Source organism: Leucoraja erinacea, chromosome 19, assembly GCF_028641065.1.
Source record: "Leucoraja erinacea ecotype New England chromosome 19, Leri_hhj_1, whole genome shotgun sequence".
In the NCBI taxonomy this organism is placed as follows: domain Eukaryota; kingdom Metazoa; phylum Chordata; class Chondrichthyes; order Rajiformes; family Rajidae; genus Leucoraja; species Leucoraja erinaceus.
Window position 1 is genome coordinate 28,204,873 of NC_073395.1, and position 21,588 is coordinate 28,226,460.

The following is a 21,588-nucleotide window of genomic DNA, read 5'->3' on the forward strand; positions in this document are numbered from 1 at the left end:
ATGATAACAACAGTAAATTGACCAGCTCACAACAAAGGATAGCTTAATCAATGATCATTTTAATTTGGACACCAACTTGGGTTTTCACGGAATAGCTTATTGAGGATAACTGTGTTTTCAACTCAGATTAGTGCAACATCTAAGGGTGCATATTTCTTGAAGGATGTGTTTTTTTAAATTAAGGAAATACTTCTGCTGTTGCATTATTAAGGAAACAGACAGTTTAACACTGAAAAACCCACACATTTCCTGCTTTTTTCTCTAATTATCCGGTAGATTATATTTAAAATTAATAATTCTTTCAGGTTTCAAATCCTTCAAGTAAAATGTTGCTCCGATCTTTTGTGTGGTCACCCCCCCCGTGCTTTCTGCGCGATATAGCTTTGATTAATCTATATGTTAGGAATAAGAATGAATTTATCAGGAATGCAGTTATTGCCCAAAGATATTGTTTCCTAATAAAGATTACAGATATACAGTTTTCTATTGAAGAGAACGTTTTGTATCTGAAAATTTTGATAAAGGGCATGAACTTGATCACATTACTAGGAACATAGTTTTTAATGTGTAGGAAATAACTGCAGATGCTGGTTTAAATCGAAGATAGACACAAAATGCTGGAGTAGCTCAGCGGGACCGGCAGCATCTCTGGAGAGAAGGAATGGGTGATGTTTCAGTTTGAGACGCTTCTTCAGACTGATGGTTTTTAATCACTGGAGTAAATTAGATTGAAAAATGTCAAAAATATACATCACCAGAAAAATTATTTCATAATAATTAATAGCAAACTTAAATTAATAGAATGGAGCCGTTTAATTTCTATTTCCAGCAGTAAATCCAAATGTTCGATGTGTTTGTGATATCATTGAAGTGTAGCGATGATATTATTGTGTATCTTGAATAACAGAATATAATAATTCTTTATTAAGTACTGCTTAAGCCCAGCACCACAGTCATTGTGGGTGAGTTCCACAGATTTAGGTTTGCGTGCTTCGAAGGCTCAGTTGGGAAGCACATTACTTATCTAATCTCTTGGCCACAAAAATGAAACACTTGGACCTTTTTAACATCCGTTAGAACAAAGGAACAATGTGTTTAGGAACTGGCGGGTCACAGACACTCCTGGCTGGATTCAACTTTAAGCCATTGTTGCATATTTAGGTATTGGCCTTTCTCCAGTAATATCAGTACCGTTCCATTCTGCTTTGCCATTAACATCTGTATGCACTTGTATGGCCTAAATAAAGGTCCATTGTTAAGTAAGACTGCCAAAGTACAGTCCCAAAGGGGAGGTGAGATTTAAAATGTTCCTCTGAAAAACAGGTTTGGTCTTTGAAATTCAACAAAGTCCGACATATTTAAATGGATGTTTATTAAAGAAAAAACTAGGGATCTACTGACAACCTTATTCTTGAAAAATTCTTGTTAGAGCTAGAGCATGGGAACAGGTCCTTCGACACACCAAGTCCAAGCCAACTATTGATCACCCGTTCACACTAGGTCTATGTTATCCCACTTTTGCATCCATTCCCAACACAATAGGAGTAATTAACAGAGGCCAATTAACCTACAATCCCATATGTCTTTGGCATGTGGAAGGAAAGAGCTATTGACTGATTCACTTGGTACTGATCACATTTGAAGCAACAGCCTACCTGGTTCAGTGTATCTTCAGTACTGAGGTCTTTATATAGAAACATAGAAAGCTTGTGCAGGAGTTGTCAATATGAGCCTCCACCCTACTCCACGAATCATGATGATCACGACCAAACATCCAAATTCAGTACCCTGTGTCAGATTTCTACCCATATCTCTTGATTCTTCTAGCCCAAGAAAAATATCCAACTTCTTCTTAAAATATGTTATACGGGAGCAGAATTAGACCATTCGGCCCATCAAATCTATTCCGCCATTCAATCTTGGCTGATTTCCCAATTCTCCTGCCTTCTCCCCATAATCCCTGACACCAGTACTAATCAAGAATTTGTCTAATTTTAAGATATCCATTGACTTGACCTCCACAGCCTTCTGTGGCAATTAATTCCACTGATTCACTGCCCTCCGACTAAAGGAATTTGCCTTCAAAATATATTTAACAATTTGACTTCAATTACCCTCTTGGTAGAGAATTCCAGTGATTCTTTGGGAGATGACATTTCTCATCTCAATCTTAAATAGGAAGACTGTTATCCTTTAATTCCAACAATTGTGTTATTCAATCTTGGTGACATGTTTCAAAAGCATCAAATAACTAAGAGTTTTCCATTTACTTTAAGATTCTTGGAAAACGTGTTTTAAAGTTATTTCTGCAAGATATTGAATAAAAAGTAAAGAAATTGGCTCTGAATGAAATAAATATTATACTTAAAAAGAAATCCATCTATTTATCTCAATTTTTTTCATTTTTCAGAAATACTAATTTCTCTGCTGCTTTCTTAAAAATTTGAATAGATTCAACACGTTACTGAATACTCCAGCAAACGTCTACAGATGCACGGTAGAAAGCATCCCGCCTGGTTGCATCATGGGCTGGTGCGGAATGCAGTCCGATCCAACATGGTCACAGCTATCTCCACCATCAAGAGCATCAACATGAGGCGTTGCCTCCAGTAGGCAGCATTTATCGTCAAGACCCCCCACCATTCAACCCACGGCTTGCTGCTACCACCCAAACAGGAGCTACCAAAACTTGAAGATGCCCACCACCAACTCAGGAATGGCTACTCTCCTGCAACTATCAGGTTCTTGAACCAACCTGCACAACCCTAATCCAATCTTGACAGTGGCATGGTTGCACGGTGGCACAGAGGCAGATGCAGCCTTACAGCACCAGAGACCGGGGTTCGATCCTGACTATTGGTGTTGGCTGTAGAGTGTTTGGATGTTCTTCCCTTGACCTCATGTGGTTTCTCCGTGTGCTGCTGTTTCCTCCCATGTTCCAAAGATATGCATGTTTGTAGGTCAACTGGTTTAGGTAAAATGTGTAGGATAGTGCAAGTGTACGGGTTCGCTGGTCAATATGGTCTGGATGGGCTGAAGACCCTGTTTCCGTGCTGGATATCTAAACTAAACTAAACACTATGGGTATCTTGCACTAGCATGGATCTGTTTGTGTTGTGTTTTTGCACTAATGCCTTGTTTTTGCCGTCTTTTCCGTTTGACTTCTTGTGTACTTTATGTTTTTGTGTGTTATATGTGCCTGTGATGCTGTTACAAACAAACATTAATTGCACCTGTACATCACCGTACTTGTGCAGATGGCTGTACGTTCAACTTGACTAGGACAACAATTGTTGCCAGTTATTTACTGGTATTAAAAACGAAGTGCTGGAGAAACTCAGCGTGGCCGACAGCATCAGTGAAGAGAATGGATAGACAATATTTCGGGATGGGACCCTTCTTCAGACGTATTGGTGTGTGTTGATAGAAACACTGGTGTTTACATGGCGATAGTGCTCAGCATACGGCTGGCTGCCAGCGCCATCCAGTGGTCATATTTCCCGGTGCATTTACCCATTCAAAAATTGTTGGACTCACCTCCCCCCATTCGTTCTCGGGTAATTTGAGCTTCTTTCCGCTGGTGAACCAGATTATTACCCCCTTCCTATTCAATCCAGGCACTTTAATCGTTTTAGGATGTGGAATTCTGAGGAATGGATGTACCAATGGAACTGACTGCTTTTTGAAGTTGAAAATGTATCCGTTAAACAGACTTATTTGTAAGATTCAGTCCAGCACATAACACCAGTCTGAAGAAACGTCACCTATCCATGTTCTTCAGAGACGCTGCCTGAGCCGCTGAGCTACTTCAGCACGTTGCGTCCCTTACAATAACATCGGCAGTTGAAAAATAAAGAAAAATAAGTGAGGATAATGAATAAAGGATGTAAACTTTCTCCTGCTACTTCCACGCCTACCGTATTCCAGCGCCTTACCTGTTTGCACCGTTACATTTGCCGACGAGCCATCGGTCAGAGAGTATATCAGGAGTTGGTGTAAAGTCCCTGCTATTAGATCATGCAGCTCGCACTCGTGGGAATCGCCCGTGTAGAGAGCCGGGTTGCAGGCGACAACCCACGACTGGTTAAGTCTGTAGGACACGCTATAATTGCAGACAATTCCCGGGCTGCTCCACTCAACGTTAATAGCATCTCCCCTCCGTCTGATCTCAGTCACGTTTACTGTGCATCTCTCCGCCGCCACGGTCACAGACTGGAAAACAAAATAACAGCAACAGCAAAATCAATGCAGCGAACAACGCAGCCTTTAAAAAAACACACACACACATGCACCTCAACCGGCCAATAATTCTATTTTAAAACAAGGCGTTTTGGACGGAGAACAAATAAGCGGGTTACAAAGAACGGCGATTAGTTCAAACGGGGACGGCGTTAGTGTTCAAGAAGGAACAGCAGATGCTGGCGTTAGTGTGTTTACGTTGGGCCGTTTTGCTGAGAGCGCCGAAGGTGAATTTCGCTCGAGTCCACTTGCACCGTGACATGAACAGCGTCAATTACATTTGACAGGCAGCTTTAATGGAGCTCACCTTGACTAGATTGGATGCTATCCACAACAACATGAACCCCGTTTCACATCCCAGCATTGTGCTTATCTAGCGATCCTCCCGGGCTAATTGAAAATAAGGTATATAACAACAATACTGCACAAATCCGAGAATGAAATGTTCTGTACCCCTCCTAGCGACCGGCGTTAAGAACCTCTTCGGTTCAAAACTTCTATAAATCCAAACTGTGGTTGGGATCAACCTTTGATCCGGAGGGAGATGGGGAAATCTCAGCCTTTCTCCGAGAGAGCCCGCTCGGATTTCCTGATTGCAAAGTTCCCCTCGTGTTCTAGTGCAAGAACCCGCTGGAGTTATCCATTGATTTGTAGCACCGAGAGTAACTGGTGGAGTGTGGCTGGTGCTGAAAGTTGGCGGCGAGGTGTTGCTGAGACCCGCAGCGGAGTGAGTCCCGCATTTCCCACGCTGCCAATGCTTCCACTGAATCGTTTCCATCCACTTCCTCAATCAAGAGTGAATTTCCTCGGCCTTTTCCAAAGTGTTAATCCAAACTTGGGGTTTCAACCTACAGCGAGCAGCCTCGGGCATTCACACCAAGGCAGGGCTACGTCTCGGGCAACAGTGTCAGTGAATGTATTGTAATGGTTTCAGAAGCAGACAGTGACCTCCCTCTGGCTCATTTCCCCTCTGCTCCGCAGTCCTTCCCAACACCACTCATTTAATTAACTCTCACTTTTTGCATTCTATTTATTTTCTCTCTTCCTTGTGTATATGCCGCCTTCCTATTCCCTTCCCACCCCCTTTGTCAAACATACGAGACTGCCCCCTTCACTCCCACTTTATATTCTCGCCTGCGTCTTTTCACTTTCTCCCTCCCCGTATAATGAGCAGCGTTTCATACATCCTCCTGTTTGGCCCACATTTGTAAACTGCTCTCCCTTTTTGTCACCGGTCCCTCTGTGTCTCGTTATTTAGCCCCCAGCACCCTGCCTACCTCGTCTCGTCCCCCTCCCCCCCGCTTACCCCGTCTGCGTTTGTTCATAAAATGTAGGAGCAGAGGTAGCTGCTTCTTTCGTGCGAATTCGTTTTGTACTCTATCTCCAATCTCACCCTTATTCTTTTATGAATCTGCCGTGTGCCCTACTATTTACTTTCATGCTGACATGAAACATGGTCTGTCCACTCCCCCCGCCGATGCTGCCTGACCCAGTGTTCCTTTTCTGTTTTGCTCAGGATTTCAGCATCTACTTTCCCTTATGCTATCAATCTCAATCCTTAATCTGCTTGTTTGCATTCAAATGTTTAAAGTGAATCGTGTGGCCCTAAAACACTAAAGCAAAGAGCAAGTTAAATTGCCACTGAAAAAAACGTTGTATGCAAAAACAAAGAAATTCACTGTACCTAGGCACAAGTGACAATAAAGTATTATATATTATATATATATGTGTGTGCGTGTGTGTATATATATGTGTGTGTGTGTATATATATGTGTGTGTGTGTATATATATGTGTGTGTGTGTATATATGTGTGTGTGTGTGTATATATATATGTATTTTATTGTCACTTGATTTGCCTAGGTATACACACACACACACACATATATATATATATTTGTGTGGGAAAGAACTGCAGATGCTGGTTTAAATCGAAGGAAGACATAAAATGCTCGAGTAACTCAGCGGGACAGGCAGCATCTCTGGAGAAAATGAATGGGTGACGTTTCGGGTCGAGACCCTTCTTCAGACCGATGTCAGGGAGGGGGTGGGACAAAGATAGAATGTAGTCGGAGACAGTGAGACTGGTGGGGTATCTGGGAAGGGGGAGGGGATAGAAAGGGAAAACAAGAGCAATTTGAAGTTAAAACATTGACCACTGTAACTCCAGATTGCTCTTGTTTCAATGTTCATACCGCTGGGGTGGGCGTAAGGTACCAAAGCGAAATATGAGGTGTTGTTCCTCCAATTTGCGCTGGGCCTCACTGACAATGGAGGAGGTCTAGGACAGAAAACTCAGATTGGGAGTGGGAGTTGAAGTGCTGAGCCACCGGGAGATCAGGTAGGTTAAGACACACTCACACGCGCGCGAACACATACACACACACACATATAATATGTACGCATAATATATATATATATATATGTATAACACACATTTAAAATCATGCAAGGCATATCACTCAAGTGCTGTGGAAGGGTTACTTTTCAGTGGTAAATGAGAATTCAAATCGCCAGGAGAAATTCCACATTGAGTGGTGTGTCGATTGGGATGTTGTGTTTAGCTTGATAAAAGTAAATTGTTTGGATATTCTACAGAACTCGCTTGTTCTCAGAAGGGAGCAAACAATGGAGTGGCGGGTTCTGTGCTGCTCTGAGAGAGGAAAGTGCGGATGTTAGGCGCTGGGAGGGCCAGGATATGCTTTAATAGTCTGAACAGCTTCGCCCATTACTTACCCAGGGCTTCCTGCCATTTTTCCAACCTTGATTTGAGTTTTTATCAAGAGGAAAGGGCTTTGCAGAACTTTTGTCTCGCAAGGGTCTGAACTTGCACATAACCCGCCGAGTTATTTGCAACTCATGCCCGGCAGTCAAAGTCAAACAATCAGTTCACGTGGGCCGCTGGGTCGTGCCCTAATGTCCCAATAGTAGGATGCAGGATTACTAGTAGCCTGCAAAAGCCAGCTTTGAACTTCAGCTTGTTGCTTCAACCCTGGCACGTTACTCTGATCTCACCTGGCTCGTCGATTCACGGCAATAAATCAACCTTCAATGTTAACTGAGGGTTTTCCGCTTGTTGCCTTTGATGCATGCCAGGGCATTATGCTACAGGAGAAACCTCGTGCTCAGATCAAAGCTCAGACCCACTGTAACTAATTTGACAATAGCAGTTCATTTGATCGGAATATTTAGCAAAATAGACTGTTTGATGTCTCGGTCATAAAAAGTAAAATATTGTATGAAGTCTTTAGTAAGATAGCTCCAAAATAATTAGCTCCGGAGCAAGTTTAGGGTTGAACCATCCATTATAATATAATGACTTTCAGTGGGTGACTCCTTCAGATAGTGAGTTTTACATTGGTTCAACTGGCAACGTTACACCGCTGAAAGTAGCCGCTTATCCTTTAGAGATTGCGGTCTTACTCAATTATGGTTTATTAATCAGTGGCGCGGCGGTAGAGTTGCTGCCTTACAGCGCCAGAGACCCGGGTTCTGTCTGTACGGAGTTTGTACGTTCGCCCTGTAAACGAGTGGGGTTTCTCCGGATGCTCCGGTTTCCCCCCACACTCCAAAGTCGGGCGAGTTTGTAGATTAATTGGCTTCGGTAAAAAAAAAAAACCAAATTGTCCCTGGTGTGTAGGATAGTGCTCAATGCTCAGGGTGGCCGCTGGTCGGCGTGGGTTGTATCTCTAAAGTTTAAAGTCAAGTCTAAAAGACAGGTACAATTAAAGTCGGCGGGTATGTACTGCAAGTTTAGTTTATAAGATGGACGAACCACCTTCATTATGTTGGATAGAAGCATCTGGATGCATTGAAGGGCTAGTTCCCATTGTCCCCAAAATCTCATCATTATTCCTACCGTTCCAAACCCAACATAGGCCGTTTTGCACAGTTTTTAAACTTTGGTTTAGTTTAATCTGTAAACTAATTAACAAAGGTCATCATTAAAGATGAACACAATTCCTATTTTCCAACACAAAATGTTAGAGATGCTGGAAATCTGACCTGAAGAAGGGTTTCGGCCCGAAACGTTGCCTATTTCCTTCGCTCCATAGATGCTGCTGCACCCGCTGAGTTTCTCCAACACTTTTGTCTACCTTCGATTTTCCTTCTTAAACACGTAAATGACCAGGGGGTTGGGTAAAGATTTAAAGAGGCTCTTCTTCAAACTGCTTTGCAATCTTCTGCCTCTGAACAAAAAATGTAACGCTATATATTCATCACATGATTTTATCTTGCATTCTATCAAGCACTTTCTGAGGAATGATAGAAGTTGTGGTATTTGGGCATGTCGTTCTACACATTTCATTGAATTTTAGAATGAAGCATTAAAGGTAAATAATTGTTTTGCAAATAGCAATTGTAATACATCACAAGTAAAAGTCAGAATCCCATCATTGTAAATCACACTGGTGACTTCTTTAAGTGCGTTGTTCCTTGGTCTTTGGTTCTTTTGGATTATATATCGGACACTAAACCCAGATTATTATTCTAGCTGTAAGTGGCATAGTGGTTGGTATTAATGTTCAGGAACAATTATCCAGTTCAAAATCTACCATGGAGTCTGAGAACATGGCAGTTCTGATGAAATATAATAGACAGGAAACATTAACTCTGTTTTTCTCTTTCCAGAAATGCTGTCTGATCTGCCCTTTATTTCCAACACATTTTTTTCATATTATTTCCGATATCCAGAACTTGCAGCATTTTGCTTTTTGCTTAAGAATTTAAGATCAATTTTAAACATCTGGAGAAAGAAGCATCAATAAAAATAACTATGAAGCCATTTGATTGGTATAAAACCCAACTGGTTCACAAATATTTTTCACAGGAGGAAGACCCACTTTCTTATCTAGTTTTACACCAAAGGGATTGGTTCCTAATTGTCCCCAAAAGAGTTTCATTCATCTGTTTACAAATAATGCTCATTGTCAGGGCAATAAAAGAAGTATAACTAAACCCAGCATTATTTGAATCACCCACTTACAAGAACAAAAGTATATTTCATGTCTTAATTTCATTTATACATCCACACATAAATGCTTTGTTATATAAAGCTAAATTATAGCACTTTGCAAAATTATTTGCAAGATGAATGATATATCTTTTATGTTAAGCAATAAATCTTTAATGTTTTAATATTGTTTAATATTTCTATTGTTTATTTCTATGCACAGAGCAACATCTGGAGGGGTTCAAAAACATAGTATGCCTTCAGATATTTTATGGTAGCTAAAATAAAACTCAATATTTAAGATTTGTCACAGGATTAAGTTTAAACAATGAATATTGGAGTAGAGTGGAATAGATTGAGTGCTCTGAATGTCACTGCCATTTAGAAACATACAAAGACAATGAGAGATCAAATGACCAATTCAGAAAAATATTTATTCAAATCTTACTTTTTCTAAAATATAAACAATTGAAGCATTTAATCAAATTATGTAATTCAGCAATATTTACAACAGCTAATGCCCATTCATTCATGTTCAGCTCTCCCGAATCAAATCATTGCGCTTGGTGGGTAAGTTCTATATTGTAATGCCTGGGGACATCACTAAGTTTGTGCTTTAACACATATAAAGCCCATTACTGTTGCACAGTGAAATATTCAGAAGAATTTGGCCCAGTTGAGCGTAGATATTACTGCTGGGGAGGGAGTCACTGTAATATTGAACATGTTCAATCCTGACTACGGGTGCTATCCGAACGGAGTTTGTACCTTCTCCCCGTGACTGCGAGGGCTTTCTCCGGGTGCTCCAGTTTCCTCCCAAACTCCAAGGACGTGCAGGTTTGAAGGTTAATTGATTTTGGTTAAAAAAATGGTAAATTGTCCCTAGTGTATGTAGGAAAGTGCTGGTATGCTAGGATTGTTGGTTAGCACAGACTCGGTGGCTGAAGAGCCTGTTTCTGCACTGTATCTCTAAACTAAACAGAACCGTTACCTATTGGTATGCGCTAATTCATCATTTGTTTACAATATTTCCATCCACTGGGATTTGAGTGTTAGCAAGACAGCACTGTGACATTGATGAGCACTGTAAAATGTGGATAATTACTTTGCAGCCACCACATTTACTGCAAAGGAATATATTAAATATTTTTTGTTTTCTATAAACATGTCATTCATATACTCGCTTTTCTTTGAGAAAGGTATTGTACAAGCTGAGATATACTTCCAAAATGCTTCCATACTTTCTATTCTACTGAGATAAATAGTAACAAATTTGTGAAAGTTAGAATGATTTTGCATTGTTAAAACACTCTGGAATGTTGCTGGTGACTGGCTTGTCTAACATCATGCACAGCACTTCAATAGCACAGTTTCTGCAGGGAAACTGCTGTAAATACAGCCATATTTGTCGATTAACGTTTGTCATCCTCGTCTGCATTCTTAATACTAGTTCCTGCAAAACACTTTGTGACCCTGAATCACAATTGTAATCTCTGACAAGATGTGTGCTAAAAAAATATGTCAAAGCAATTGATCATCCTTATGGTCTTTTCATCAATACATTACGAGAGAATACAAAGGGACATTATTATAATAAAATGGAAAATATGACATATGTGCAAAGGCGTGTATACTTTTATAAATAGTTATTTTTTTCATTGCTGGCAGATAAATATTTGACCTATCAAGCTGTTTAGATTGCTTCTATTTTTATAGCTTATGAAAGTAACCTTCCTCAAGTGTTTTTGGTAAACGATCAGTGTTTAAGTTTGTTTGCTTCTGCATGGACTTGCTGAATAAACATATTTGTTTATCTTTTGATCTTTTGACTGCAATAATTGCAAAACTACATACAGGTAGATGATAATCAGATTTGGTACATCAATATTTATCATTCATCATTAATGTTCTTGTTTGTACTTGTTTGGCCACTATGCCTATTTTGGCTGTGCATTGATCATTAATTACAAGGACACAAGAAAACAGGAGCAGGAGTAGGCAAGCAAACTCCTCAAGTAAGCCCTGAAAGTCAACATGATCAAGGCTGAACTGTGTAGCACTCAATTCCTCTTCTGTGTCTGACTGACAATTCTTCAATCTTTCAAATATTTATCCATCTCCATCTTAAATGTATCTAATGAACTGGCCTCTACCATCCGTAGTAGCTGTGAATAACCAGAGATTCACTGAGAGATTAAATGTCTACGTTTCTAGGTTTCTACCTCAGTTTTAAACGAATGGCTCCTTACTTTGTCCCCCTGTTGGTGACTCTCCTGCTGGTGAAAACATCGCAACCTTCATTCTGTCAAGCCCCATTACGTTCTTATATGTTTGAATAGAGTGGTGAAGAAGGCATGTGATATAGAATAATTAAGAAGGCACATGGTATGCTTGCCATTGATCGGGGCATTGAGTATATGAGTCAGGAAGTCGTGATGCAGCTTTGTAGCATGATGCAGTTCTGTTTGACAATTACACACAAGATGTGAGGCTTTGGAGAGGGTGCAGAAGAAGTTAACTAGAGTGCTGGCTGCATTAGAGGATATTAGCTTAATGGAAGGTTGGGTTGCAATCTCTGAAATGCCCATGGTTGTGATGCAATTGAGGTATATAAAATTATGAGAGACAGAATGGGTAGATAGTCAGAATCTTGTTCCCAGGGCGGAAATGACAAAGACTACAGGACATAGCTTTAACTTTGAGATCGGCAAAGTTTATAGATGTGTGGGGTGCCATTTTTTATACAAAGGATGGTGGGTGCCTGGAATGTGTTGCCAGGGGCAGTGGTGGAGGCAGATAATATAGCCTGGTGAATCTCCTTTGGGAATGCCTTCAATGTAATTTTTTTTTTTTTGGTAAGAGGGCCAAAACTGTGCAAAATATTCCTGGTGTGGTCTCACCAACACAATGCTTCCCTACCCTTAAACTGGAATCTTTAGACTTTTGATTTTAAAGATACAATGCAGCAAGAGGCCCTTCAGTCCACCGAATCGACGTCAACCAGCGATCACTCCGTACACTAACACTATCCAACACACTAGGGAGAATATACAATTTTAACAAAGCCAATTAATCGACAATATGTACATCTTCATGGTAAATGCCATAATGTCATTTGTCTTCTTAACTACTTGTGATTCATTGACGAGTCACAATAGTAACATAATCAAGCATCGCCTGATCAGTCTGAAGAAGGATCCCGAACTGAAACATCTCCTATCCATGTTCTCCAGACACGTTGCCTGTCCCGCTGAGTTACTCAGCACTTTGTGTCATTCATTCTAAACCAGCGTCTGCAGTTCCTTGTTTCACCAAATTTAGTGTGTTATTTCCCCTGGTTTAATGCTCAGTATTTGCCCTTAGAATAGAACCGTAATCCACGAAGGCTTTCAGTTCAGACAATTTTGCCTCAAATCTTTTATTATGAAACGTTTGCTTTATCTTACACCAAAAATCTTTTCTTGTTGACAAAAATGGTGCCAGTATGCTTGTAACAGTTTAAAAGATATTTTTGGCTTTTGTACATCAATCTAGTTTTTAACTTTTTAGAGATGCTGGCACCCTGGATCAACATATACCATTATTTTATACCATTATTTTAAACACTGGCCATGATTTTCTAAATTATTAAAGATACAAGCAGAGCAATAATGTTTTTGTTTCTTGCAAAAACTTTGACAAACTGGTATGGTTATCGCCAATATTTTACACATTTTCTCCCACAATCAATAGTTACTTATGGTGTAAGAAAAGTACATCATGGACAATTCTGAATGAAGGTGCTTTCATTTTCTTATGGTCATCTGGTAACCATCACAGCTCCCTGCATTCCTAGTCATACATGTGCCTTATATGGATAATTAGTAAAATATAATCTATTTAGAAGTGTTTCTGATGTTTTTTTAGAAATACGAAATATTCATATTTGCACCTTGTGCTTCTGCTAAGTATTATTTTGCTTTATTAAAATACATCACATTTATTTATTGACCACAAAGCAAACTGGAACAATCATTCACAGTAGATTGAATATTTTCAAAGTGGTCCTTTATGTGGCAACTCTTTTTATACCTTGGGTATGCAAAACAAAGAATTCCACTATGACTTGTCACATGTGACAAATATATTCATTCATTCATCATTCATTCATTCATTCAATCATGCATTAATTCATTCAATCATGCATTCATTCATTCATCCATTCATTCATTGCAGAAAAGAATGCAACCAAGGGAAAGATTTATGCAAGGCTACTACTGCTCTCTTCAGGAAAATAAGTAACAGTAAACATTAGAGGTCGAGGTACAAAAACAGTCACTTATCTTTAAATTCTGCAGAACTTTCTTGGACCAAAGGTTCCTTTCACCTACAGGTTCTGAAACCACCTTCTAGCTAGGTTTCCATGGTTGTTTTGGGGATCTGACATCTTGCATACTTACAGAGTAGAAGATGAAAAGAAGCCCTTAATTTGTGTAGGTCTAAACTATTTTAAAACGATGCCTGACAAATGAAGAGAGCCTATTAGGAATACATGAGGTGACCCACAAGTGGTATGGATTTTGCAGCACTGATTTCGACTTGAATTTGTATCAGGAATGTTTCACGAAGATTGCTGAACGGTTAAGCAATTTGCTCAATGAGACGGAATTTGAGCGTTGAAAGTGTAAAGTTAAATATTTTTATTGACCAATACTGAGTGCAGGTCGTCCCTTCCATTACTGCATCCTTCAGTTCCAATTGCAAGGAAGCTTAGATGAACATCGATCACGCAATTTCTGTTATACTATTTTATATTTGTTATACATTTTTATTGCTTTACCATTTAAAGGAGGTCAGTCATTGCTTGGCTGTGACTGATTCTGCTTAACTCTTACCTTCTCAGTTTGATTGTAAACATAGGTCATAGTAGAGTAGGGTTCTTCTGATCTTGTGGATGAACTTGGAGATGTGACGTGTGAACTGAATGTTGTCTGCTCAATTGGTTGTTCAGTAACAGGCCCTGGACAAGATACCATTTCACTCAGTAATCAAGTTTGAAATGAGACATCATTTAATGAAAAAATATTTAAACAGCTTCATAACTGGAAGTCCCAGACTGCAGACTTGAAAAAAACTTCCCAGATGGGACAAACCTTCAATATTTGCGGCCTTAGCTATCAATTAGGTTTCTTTAAACCATTACAGATAGCAACCCAATGAAGAGTCATCTTAATTATAGGAGATTATTACACCTTGGTGGATTTTCTGCTATTCAAATTGGGAATAATTGAGGTAATCTTCAAGAGAACTGACTTGAAAAGCTAATTTTCTCTCACCTTCTGTTAAACATTTTCTATGAAGTGATACATTTCAACAGAAGGAGCAAGTAGGCCAATATAGACCAAAACAACACTGGTCTAAAGAAGTCTGAAGAAAGGGTTCTGACCAGAGAGTCACCTATTCCTTTTCTCCAGAGATATACTCTGACCCACATATTAACTTTATTGAATGCTGCGGTTGACTTTAGATTTTGGAGGAATTGAGGGTGTAACATTTCTCCTATTTCCTTACAACACAGAAGAAGACACTTTCATCTGATCCTTTCTTTTCCGGTTTATACAGCATTCCCATTTTCCACTTAATTTTCTTCAAACCTATTCTCTTCATATACCAATCAATTCCCCCACAAGCGGTGATTTATGGGACCACAGGGTTCGTGCAAGAAAGTGGAGTTTATTCCAAGACTAGGTTAGTCATGATCTTATTGAAGGACAGAGAGATTTAATATGGGTCGTGTGACTGACTCCTGGTCTTTTTTCTTATGTTCTTCAACTCTTATGGTTTTACAAAAGGTCAGTGGCCTGAAGCATCAGGCAACAGATGCTGCATGAATGCTACGTTTTCAGGATTTTCTACTTTGGGTTTCAGGTAAACAGCCTCTGCATTATTTTTGCTTTTGTATCATTCCCATTGGACTTAAGTGTCCTCCTGACCACACAAGTGGAAGTATGAGATTGAAGAGATACGAGATGGAGGCACATGTAGATTGAAGAGATACGAGATGGAGGCACATAATTCTAATTTAACTCCCCGGAGAAACCGTTAGCTTTCCCATTGCAATGTTTATTTCACAAAATAGTCTGCTCTTTCTGAAATTGCACTGAACACCTAGGACTTTAAAAAGGCCATGATTTTGCACATTTCAACTCTACTGTAAAAATGATCAATCACTTACTTGGAACATTATCCTGCCACTTGGCCTTCTTTTCCTGAAATGGTGGCAGATCCTCCTTTAAAGCATTGGCTTGATAATCATCTGTGTGGTGGACAAGGAAAAAGAAAAACATTCATTTCCAGCATCCACCAGTAACTGTCAATACAATTAAAATACCAAACAAGGTTCATTCACATCAAATGCAAATCTTAGCAGCAAATAACTTTTGACGTAACATTACTTCAGCATTGCTCTTTATATATCAACATTAAATGGGCGATACTGATTAAAAGAACCTGATTGAGTTAAACAAATATCATGCAATGTACAAAGCAAATCCTTAGGAGATTCAAAAAACAAAGTGGAGGGAAAATTTTCCTTGCGTTTATACTTTCAGTTTTTAGTTTTTGTTTTATGTACAGTGTGGAAACAGGCCCTTTAGCTCACTGAGTCTGCACCGACCAACAATCATCTATACACTAGTTCTATGTTATCCCACTTTCTCATCCATTCACTACAGACTAGGGGCAATTTACAGAAACCAATTAACCTTAAACCCGTACTTCCTTGGGAATTGGGAGGAAAATAGAGCACTCGGAGAAAACCCACGAGGTCACAGGAGGAACGAGATCAAAGCTGCGTGATCCCTACAGATAGCACCCATAGTCAGGATCAAACCCTGGTCTCTAGCACTGTAAGCCAGCACCTCTACCTCTGCACCACTGTGCTGCCCAAACTTGTATCATAATTGAAAGTGATGTGCTTGATGATGGATTTGTTACAAGTTCAAAGTCATAGATGTGGAGAAAGGTTTTATCACATCTCTCCCCTGCTGTGCAGAATTTTTCACTCCAAAGATGAAAAGCAAAATAATTGTTTAATAAATCTACATGCGCACCTAATATGCACACAATGGGGTTTGATGCTGTTCCAAAACGCAAGGCACTGACTGAGATCAAAGCTGCATAATTCAGACATTTAAAGGTGGATTTCCTAAGAGGCTTATTTAGTGAGATATAATGCCAAAAAAAAGTTTTGGATAGTTAAATAATGTAGTCTTGCAAAGTTGCCTATTTTGATCAAATTTACTGATGCAGATGTGACCTAAATGCACTTTAATATTCCTATGTGGCTGCAACATTGTTGTTTTTCTAAAGCACCCCATGCTGGCAGATGTACAGAGATCGGCTGTGTTTGGGAGTAAAATCAAATGTTATAGAATTGCAGGATGTAGATGCTGTAACAATAACAAAGGTAAAACTAACATGAACATAATAACGTCCAGGGAAATAGCATGGACACCAAGAGCAGCAAATATTACAAACGAGTTTGTGCTCAAGGAAAATGATGCCGAGATTGAAGAGAGGATGTGAGAAAAATATACACTCCATCAAGAAAAATATATAAATAAAGTTATGAAATACTAATTAATCTAAGGTGCTAAGCAATTCAAATATAGAAATAGGAAACAAGCCAAGCTATGGTTTCCCTCCAGGGTAGCACAGTGGTGCAGCGGTGGTGCTGCTTTGCAGCGCCAGAGACCCGAGTCTGTATGGAGTTTGTACGTTCTCCCTGTGACCGCGTGGGTTTTCTCGTTACAACCAGGCATGTTCCAGGGATAAAAACATCAGTAACATAGCTATCCGTTCTCCTGTAACTCAGCTTCGTGTGAGGCCTGTCTGGCACTTGGATGACTAAAGAAATAGATCACAAAATAAGGCAACACATAGAACTTATGTCAAACTAAATCAATAAAAAGCTGGAAACACTCAGCAGGGCAGGCAGCATCTGTGTGAAAAGAGAAACAAAGGTCATGTGTAGAAAAGAACTGCAGATGCTAGTATACACCAAAGATAGACACAAAGGGCAGGAGTATCTCAGCGGGTCTGGCAGCTTCTCTGGAGAAAAAGGATGGGTGATATTTCAGGTCAGGACTATACTTATCTCTTCGTTATTACCTCTTCCCCAGCCAACAATGAGCCATTATGGGCTCCACACTTCCTTGGTCATCTGTTATTGGCTCTGCTTTGTTCTGGACTTATCTTACCTCCAGTTTCCTCGCCTGTAGTATCAGTCTAAAGAAGGGTCCCAACCCGAAACATCACCCATCCTTTTTATCGAGAGTTGCTGCCTGTCCCCGGAGTTACTCCAGCAATTTGTCTAACAAAAGTAATGTTTCAGGTCAAAAATTTCATCAGGACTGAGATATCACAGAAGATATTTTTCACTCTCTGCCTCCTACCCTTCAAATAAAAAGATCCCAGCCTATCTAACCTCTCCCTATGATGTCAGCCCTCAAGTCCATGTAACAGACAGCTGAATCTCTTCTGCACCCTTTCCAAGTCAAGTACTGTAATGTCCCTGTCCCACTTAGGAAACCTGAACGTAAACCTCTGGAGACTTTGCGCCCCACCCAAGGTTTCCGTGCGGTTCCCGGAGGTTCCCGGAGGCTTCTGTCAGTCTCCCTACCTGTTTCCACTACCTGCAACCTCCGGCAACTGCCTGCAACCTCCGGGAACCGCACGGAAACCTTGGGTGGGGCACAAAGTCTCCCGACGTTTCCCTTCAGGTTTCCTAAGTGGGACAGGGGCATTATCAAACACTGGAGTATTTAGTTCAGTACTTCTGGAGAGGTGAAAGAATTAGAAAAGTATTGTAGAGACATATGGACTGATCCCATAGACTAGAGACTTGGTTATGTAGAATGGAGAAGTTGGGTTTGTTCTCATTGGAGCATTTGGTAGATATCTTTGGTGGAAGGGCACAGAGTGAAGATGATTGGCAATAGATCAAGAGATACAGCGGTTAAATAGTGCAGGTGATTAGAATCTGGAATCCAATATCAGCGGAAGCAGTGTAAGTTATTTCAGTTTTACTGTTCAAAAAGGTAAGTTATTAAAAGGACAAAAGATTGCAGGGTGTCATGGGAGGGTTGGAGAGATGAACTACCATGGTCTTGCATCAAACTGGCATAGACTCAATGGACTGAATGGCCTCCTCCCTGCTGTATTCCTTCCATACTTTTATGAAGCAGTTTGTATATTGGTTCCCAGGAGTGACTATCGCCAAAAATAGTGAAGTGTCAACATAAATAATTCCAGTGTTTACTCCTCGGGTCACATGTTGGTCCATCTTCCCTGGAAGAAAAGGAGGCGGGTGGCATCATTAATGAAGGGAGATATCAGAGTGGTGTGAACTCATGATCTAGAGACAGTAGATCGTGGCATTGTATTGGGTTGGGTTGAGATCATGAATAATAGGGGAAAGCAGACACGGATGGGAATTGCCTATTGACTCCATGATGTGACTTCTCAATAGGACAGGATATAAATGGGAAATATGCAAGGAACGTTTGATGGGAACTGGAATTGTCATGGCAAATTTTATATCTATATCTTGAATGGACAAACCAAACAAGCAAGGATATCGCAGTGGAAGATTTTGCGCACTGCATCAGGGATTGCTTGCTAGAATATCATGTTCCAGACACATCCTGGAACAGACTATTTTAGCTTCAGTCATGAGTAATGCAAAAGGATGAATTAAATAACGTGGTTAATGGATGTACTGACTATGATATTCACTGGAGTTTAGAAGGATGAGGGGGTATCTTATAGAAACATATAAAATTATAAAAGGACTGGATAAGCTAGATGCAGGAAAAATGTTCCAAATGTTGGGAGAGTCCAGAACCAGGGGCCACAGTCTTAGAATAAAGGGGAGGTCATTTAAGACTGAGGTGAGAAAAAACGTTTTCACCTAGAGAGTTGTGAAGTTATGGAATTCCCTGCCACAGAGGGCAGTGGAGGCCAAATCACTGGATGGATTTAAGAGAGTTAGATAGAGCTCTAGGGGCTAATGGAGTCAAGGGATATGGGGAGAAGGCAGGCACGGGTTATTGATAGGGGACGATCAGACATGATCACAATGATTGGCGGTGCTGGCTCGAAGGGCCAAATGGCCTCCTCCTGCACCTATTTTCTATGTTTCTATGTTTCTATGATATGGTGGAATTCTTGCTGCTGTTTATGTTGAACACCAAAGAATGAAACCCACTATATTCAACTTAGGTCAGGGTAATTATCACCGTATAAAGATGGAGGTTAGTTTAGTTTAGAGACACAGCATGGAAACAGGTCCTTCAGTCCACTGAGTCAATGCTGACCAAAGATCACCCATTGACATTGGTTCTATGTTATCCCACTTTCTCATCTACACCCTAAACTAATGTAAATTAAACTAAAAAAAAAAACCCAAATGTCTCTGGGGTGTGGGAAGAAACCGGAACACCTGGAGGAAACCCCCGTGGTTACAGGGAGAACACCTGAGGTCAAGATTGATCCTAGATTTCAGGCGGCGGATTGGGAAAATACGAAGAGACAGATCAGCAGATCAACAGACAGATATTAAAACAGCTGGTCCATAATGCTCAGCAAGAATTTATCCCATTTAGAAATGGAATTCCATGAGAAATAGGCATAACTGTGGTTACCAAAGGTACTTCAAGGATAATATTGAAACAACGAACTGCAGATGCTAGTTCATACACAAAAGGATACAAGATGCTGGTCTAACTCGGCAGGTCTGGACAACATGGATAAGTGACGTTTTGGGTCATGACCTTTCTTCAGGTCAAGGATAATGTTAAATTACAAAGTAGCACATACAAAGTGGCAAGAGATGATGGTAGGCCAGAGGACTATGAAGTGTTTAGGTTCAGAGTTTCTATGGATAAGTAAATAGGAAGAAGGTGGCTAAGGAAAATGAATTAATAATAGAAAGAAAAGAGATGGCAGATACGTTAAAGTAACTTTTTGGACTGCAATTATCCTTTATAGATGGGCTAATTTCAAATAATAGGGAGCAATCTCTAAGAACCGCAATCACAAGGGATAAAGTAGTAGAGAAACTCGTGAAGTAAAGGTAGATACATTGCAGAGACTCAATGTTCTCCACCCAAGAGTTTAAAGGGAATGGCTGAAGCGAATCCAAAGTTTGAAACTTTTCAAAACTCGCTAAATTCATGGTATATCAGAAGATTGGAAAACAGCCCTTGTTCAAAAAGACAGGCAACAGGAGGTTGGGTAGAAGTGCAAGTGAGTTTATTGCCATGTGTCCCTGATAGCACAATGAAATTCTTGCTCTGCTGGGGCAATTAGCTTAACCTCCATCCCTACAGGCTAATGGTGTAATCAATAAAACCTGTAATTTAAAGCAGGCTTTTTTTCTCTCAATTTCCCAATTGTGATGTAAGGTCAATAACTTGAAATGTCAGTGATGCGTCTTTCTACCGATATTGCCTGAATTGCCGAATATCTCCAGCATTTCCTGTTTTTATTTCAGATTGACTTTTCAGAAAATAATGTGCATGGTATTTCTTTTCCAGGCAAAAGTAAGGAATTGGTTAAATATAAATTACATAAAGCAGTGGAGGAGCAAATTGATCTAAATATACACACACATCCATTTTTAATGATGGAGAATTGGGTTAAACATAATTAAATACGACGCTGACTGGATTGTTCTTTGGGAGGGATTTAACATTTAAAAAAATGTCATGCACACTGTAATTGTTAGGGCAAACTTGCAATATTGTGTAAATGTATAGATGATTTGCCTCCACGCTGAGGGAAATAATAGCCCGAGAAAAGCATATCATCGATTTACTAGAAAGTTGTCATGTGCAGGCTTCAAGTGATTTAAAAATACCTAAAATAGCTGATATTCTGTACTTTCACACTGCAAAGACTAAATGGGGATTAAATAGAAATATTCAAATGATAAAAATGACTACATAAATAAGTCATTTTATTGGTAGTCAATTCAGAACCTAAATTTCAATTTAACCAACAGATATAAAGAGAAAAATGTAAGAAAAGTTATTACTTCAAGTTACTAGTTTACAAACGTTCCACCATCATTGCATGGTTAAATAACTTGAAAATTTCAAAATATTTACTGCAACATTATATCAATTCATGTGTAACAAAGAGAGAAAGAGAGAGCAGGGAAATATGATGTGATTGGGGAGAAAGGAGAGCAATAAGATTTGGTGCAAAATTCAGTCCCTTATAGGAGTTTAAATTCAACACAGGATTAAATACGATTTATTCTGATCCAAATGTGCATGTCTACAGTATATAGAACTATTATGTTATTGCTAAACTTCTTTGGGGGGAGAGAGGGAGAGGGAGAGGGAGAGGG

General features: G+C 39.8%; 1 protein-coding gene across 3 annotated transcripts in view; it reads right to left on the minus strand.

The window, feature by feature from the left end:
- ptprb (protein tyrosine phosphatase receptor type b) overlaps positions 1-21,588 on the minus strand; it is an 88,972-nt gene that overhangs the window by 61,746 nt on the left and 5,638 nt on the right. For 2 of the 3 annotated variants that reach the window (XM_055650734.1, XM_055650733.1), the window contains exons 3-5: positions 15,406-15,486; positions 14,066-14,190; positions 3,936-4,212 (exon numbers count right to left, since the gene is read on the minus strand). In XM_055650734.1, coding sequence (XP_055506709.1) covers positions 3,936-4,212; positions 14,066-14,190; positions 15,406-15,486 — 483 coding nt within the window. Of the gene's footprint in view, positions 1-3,935; positions 4,213-4,546; positions 5,246-14,065; positions 14,191-15,405; positions 15,487-21,588 lie in introns of those variants that run through there. The other variant, XM_055650735.1, reaches the window with a different exon arrangement.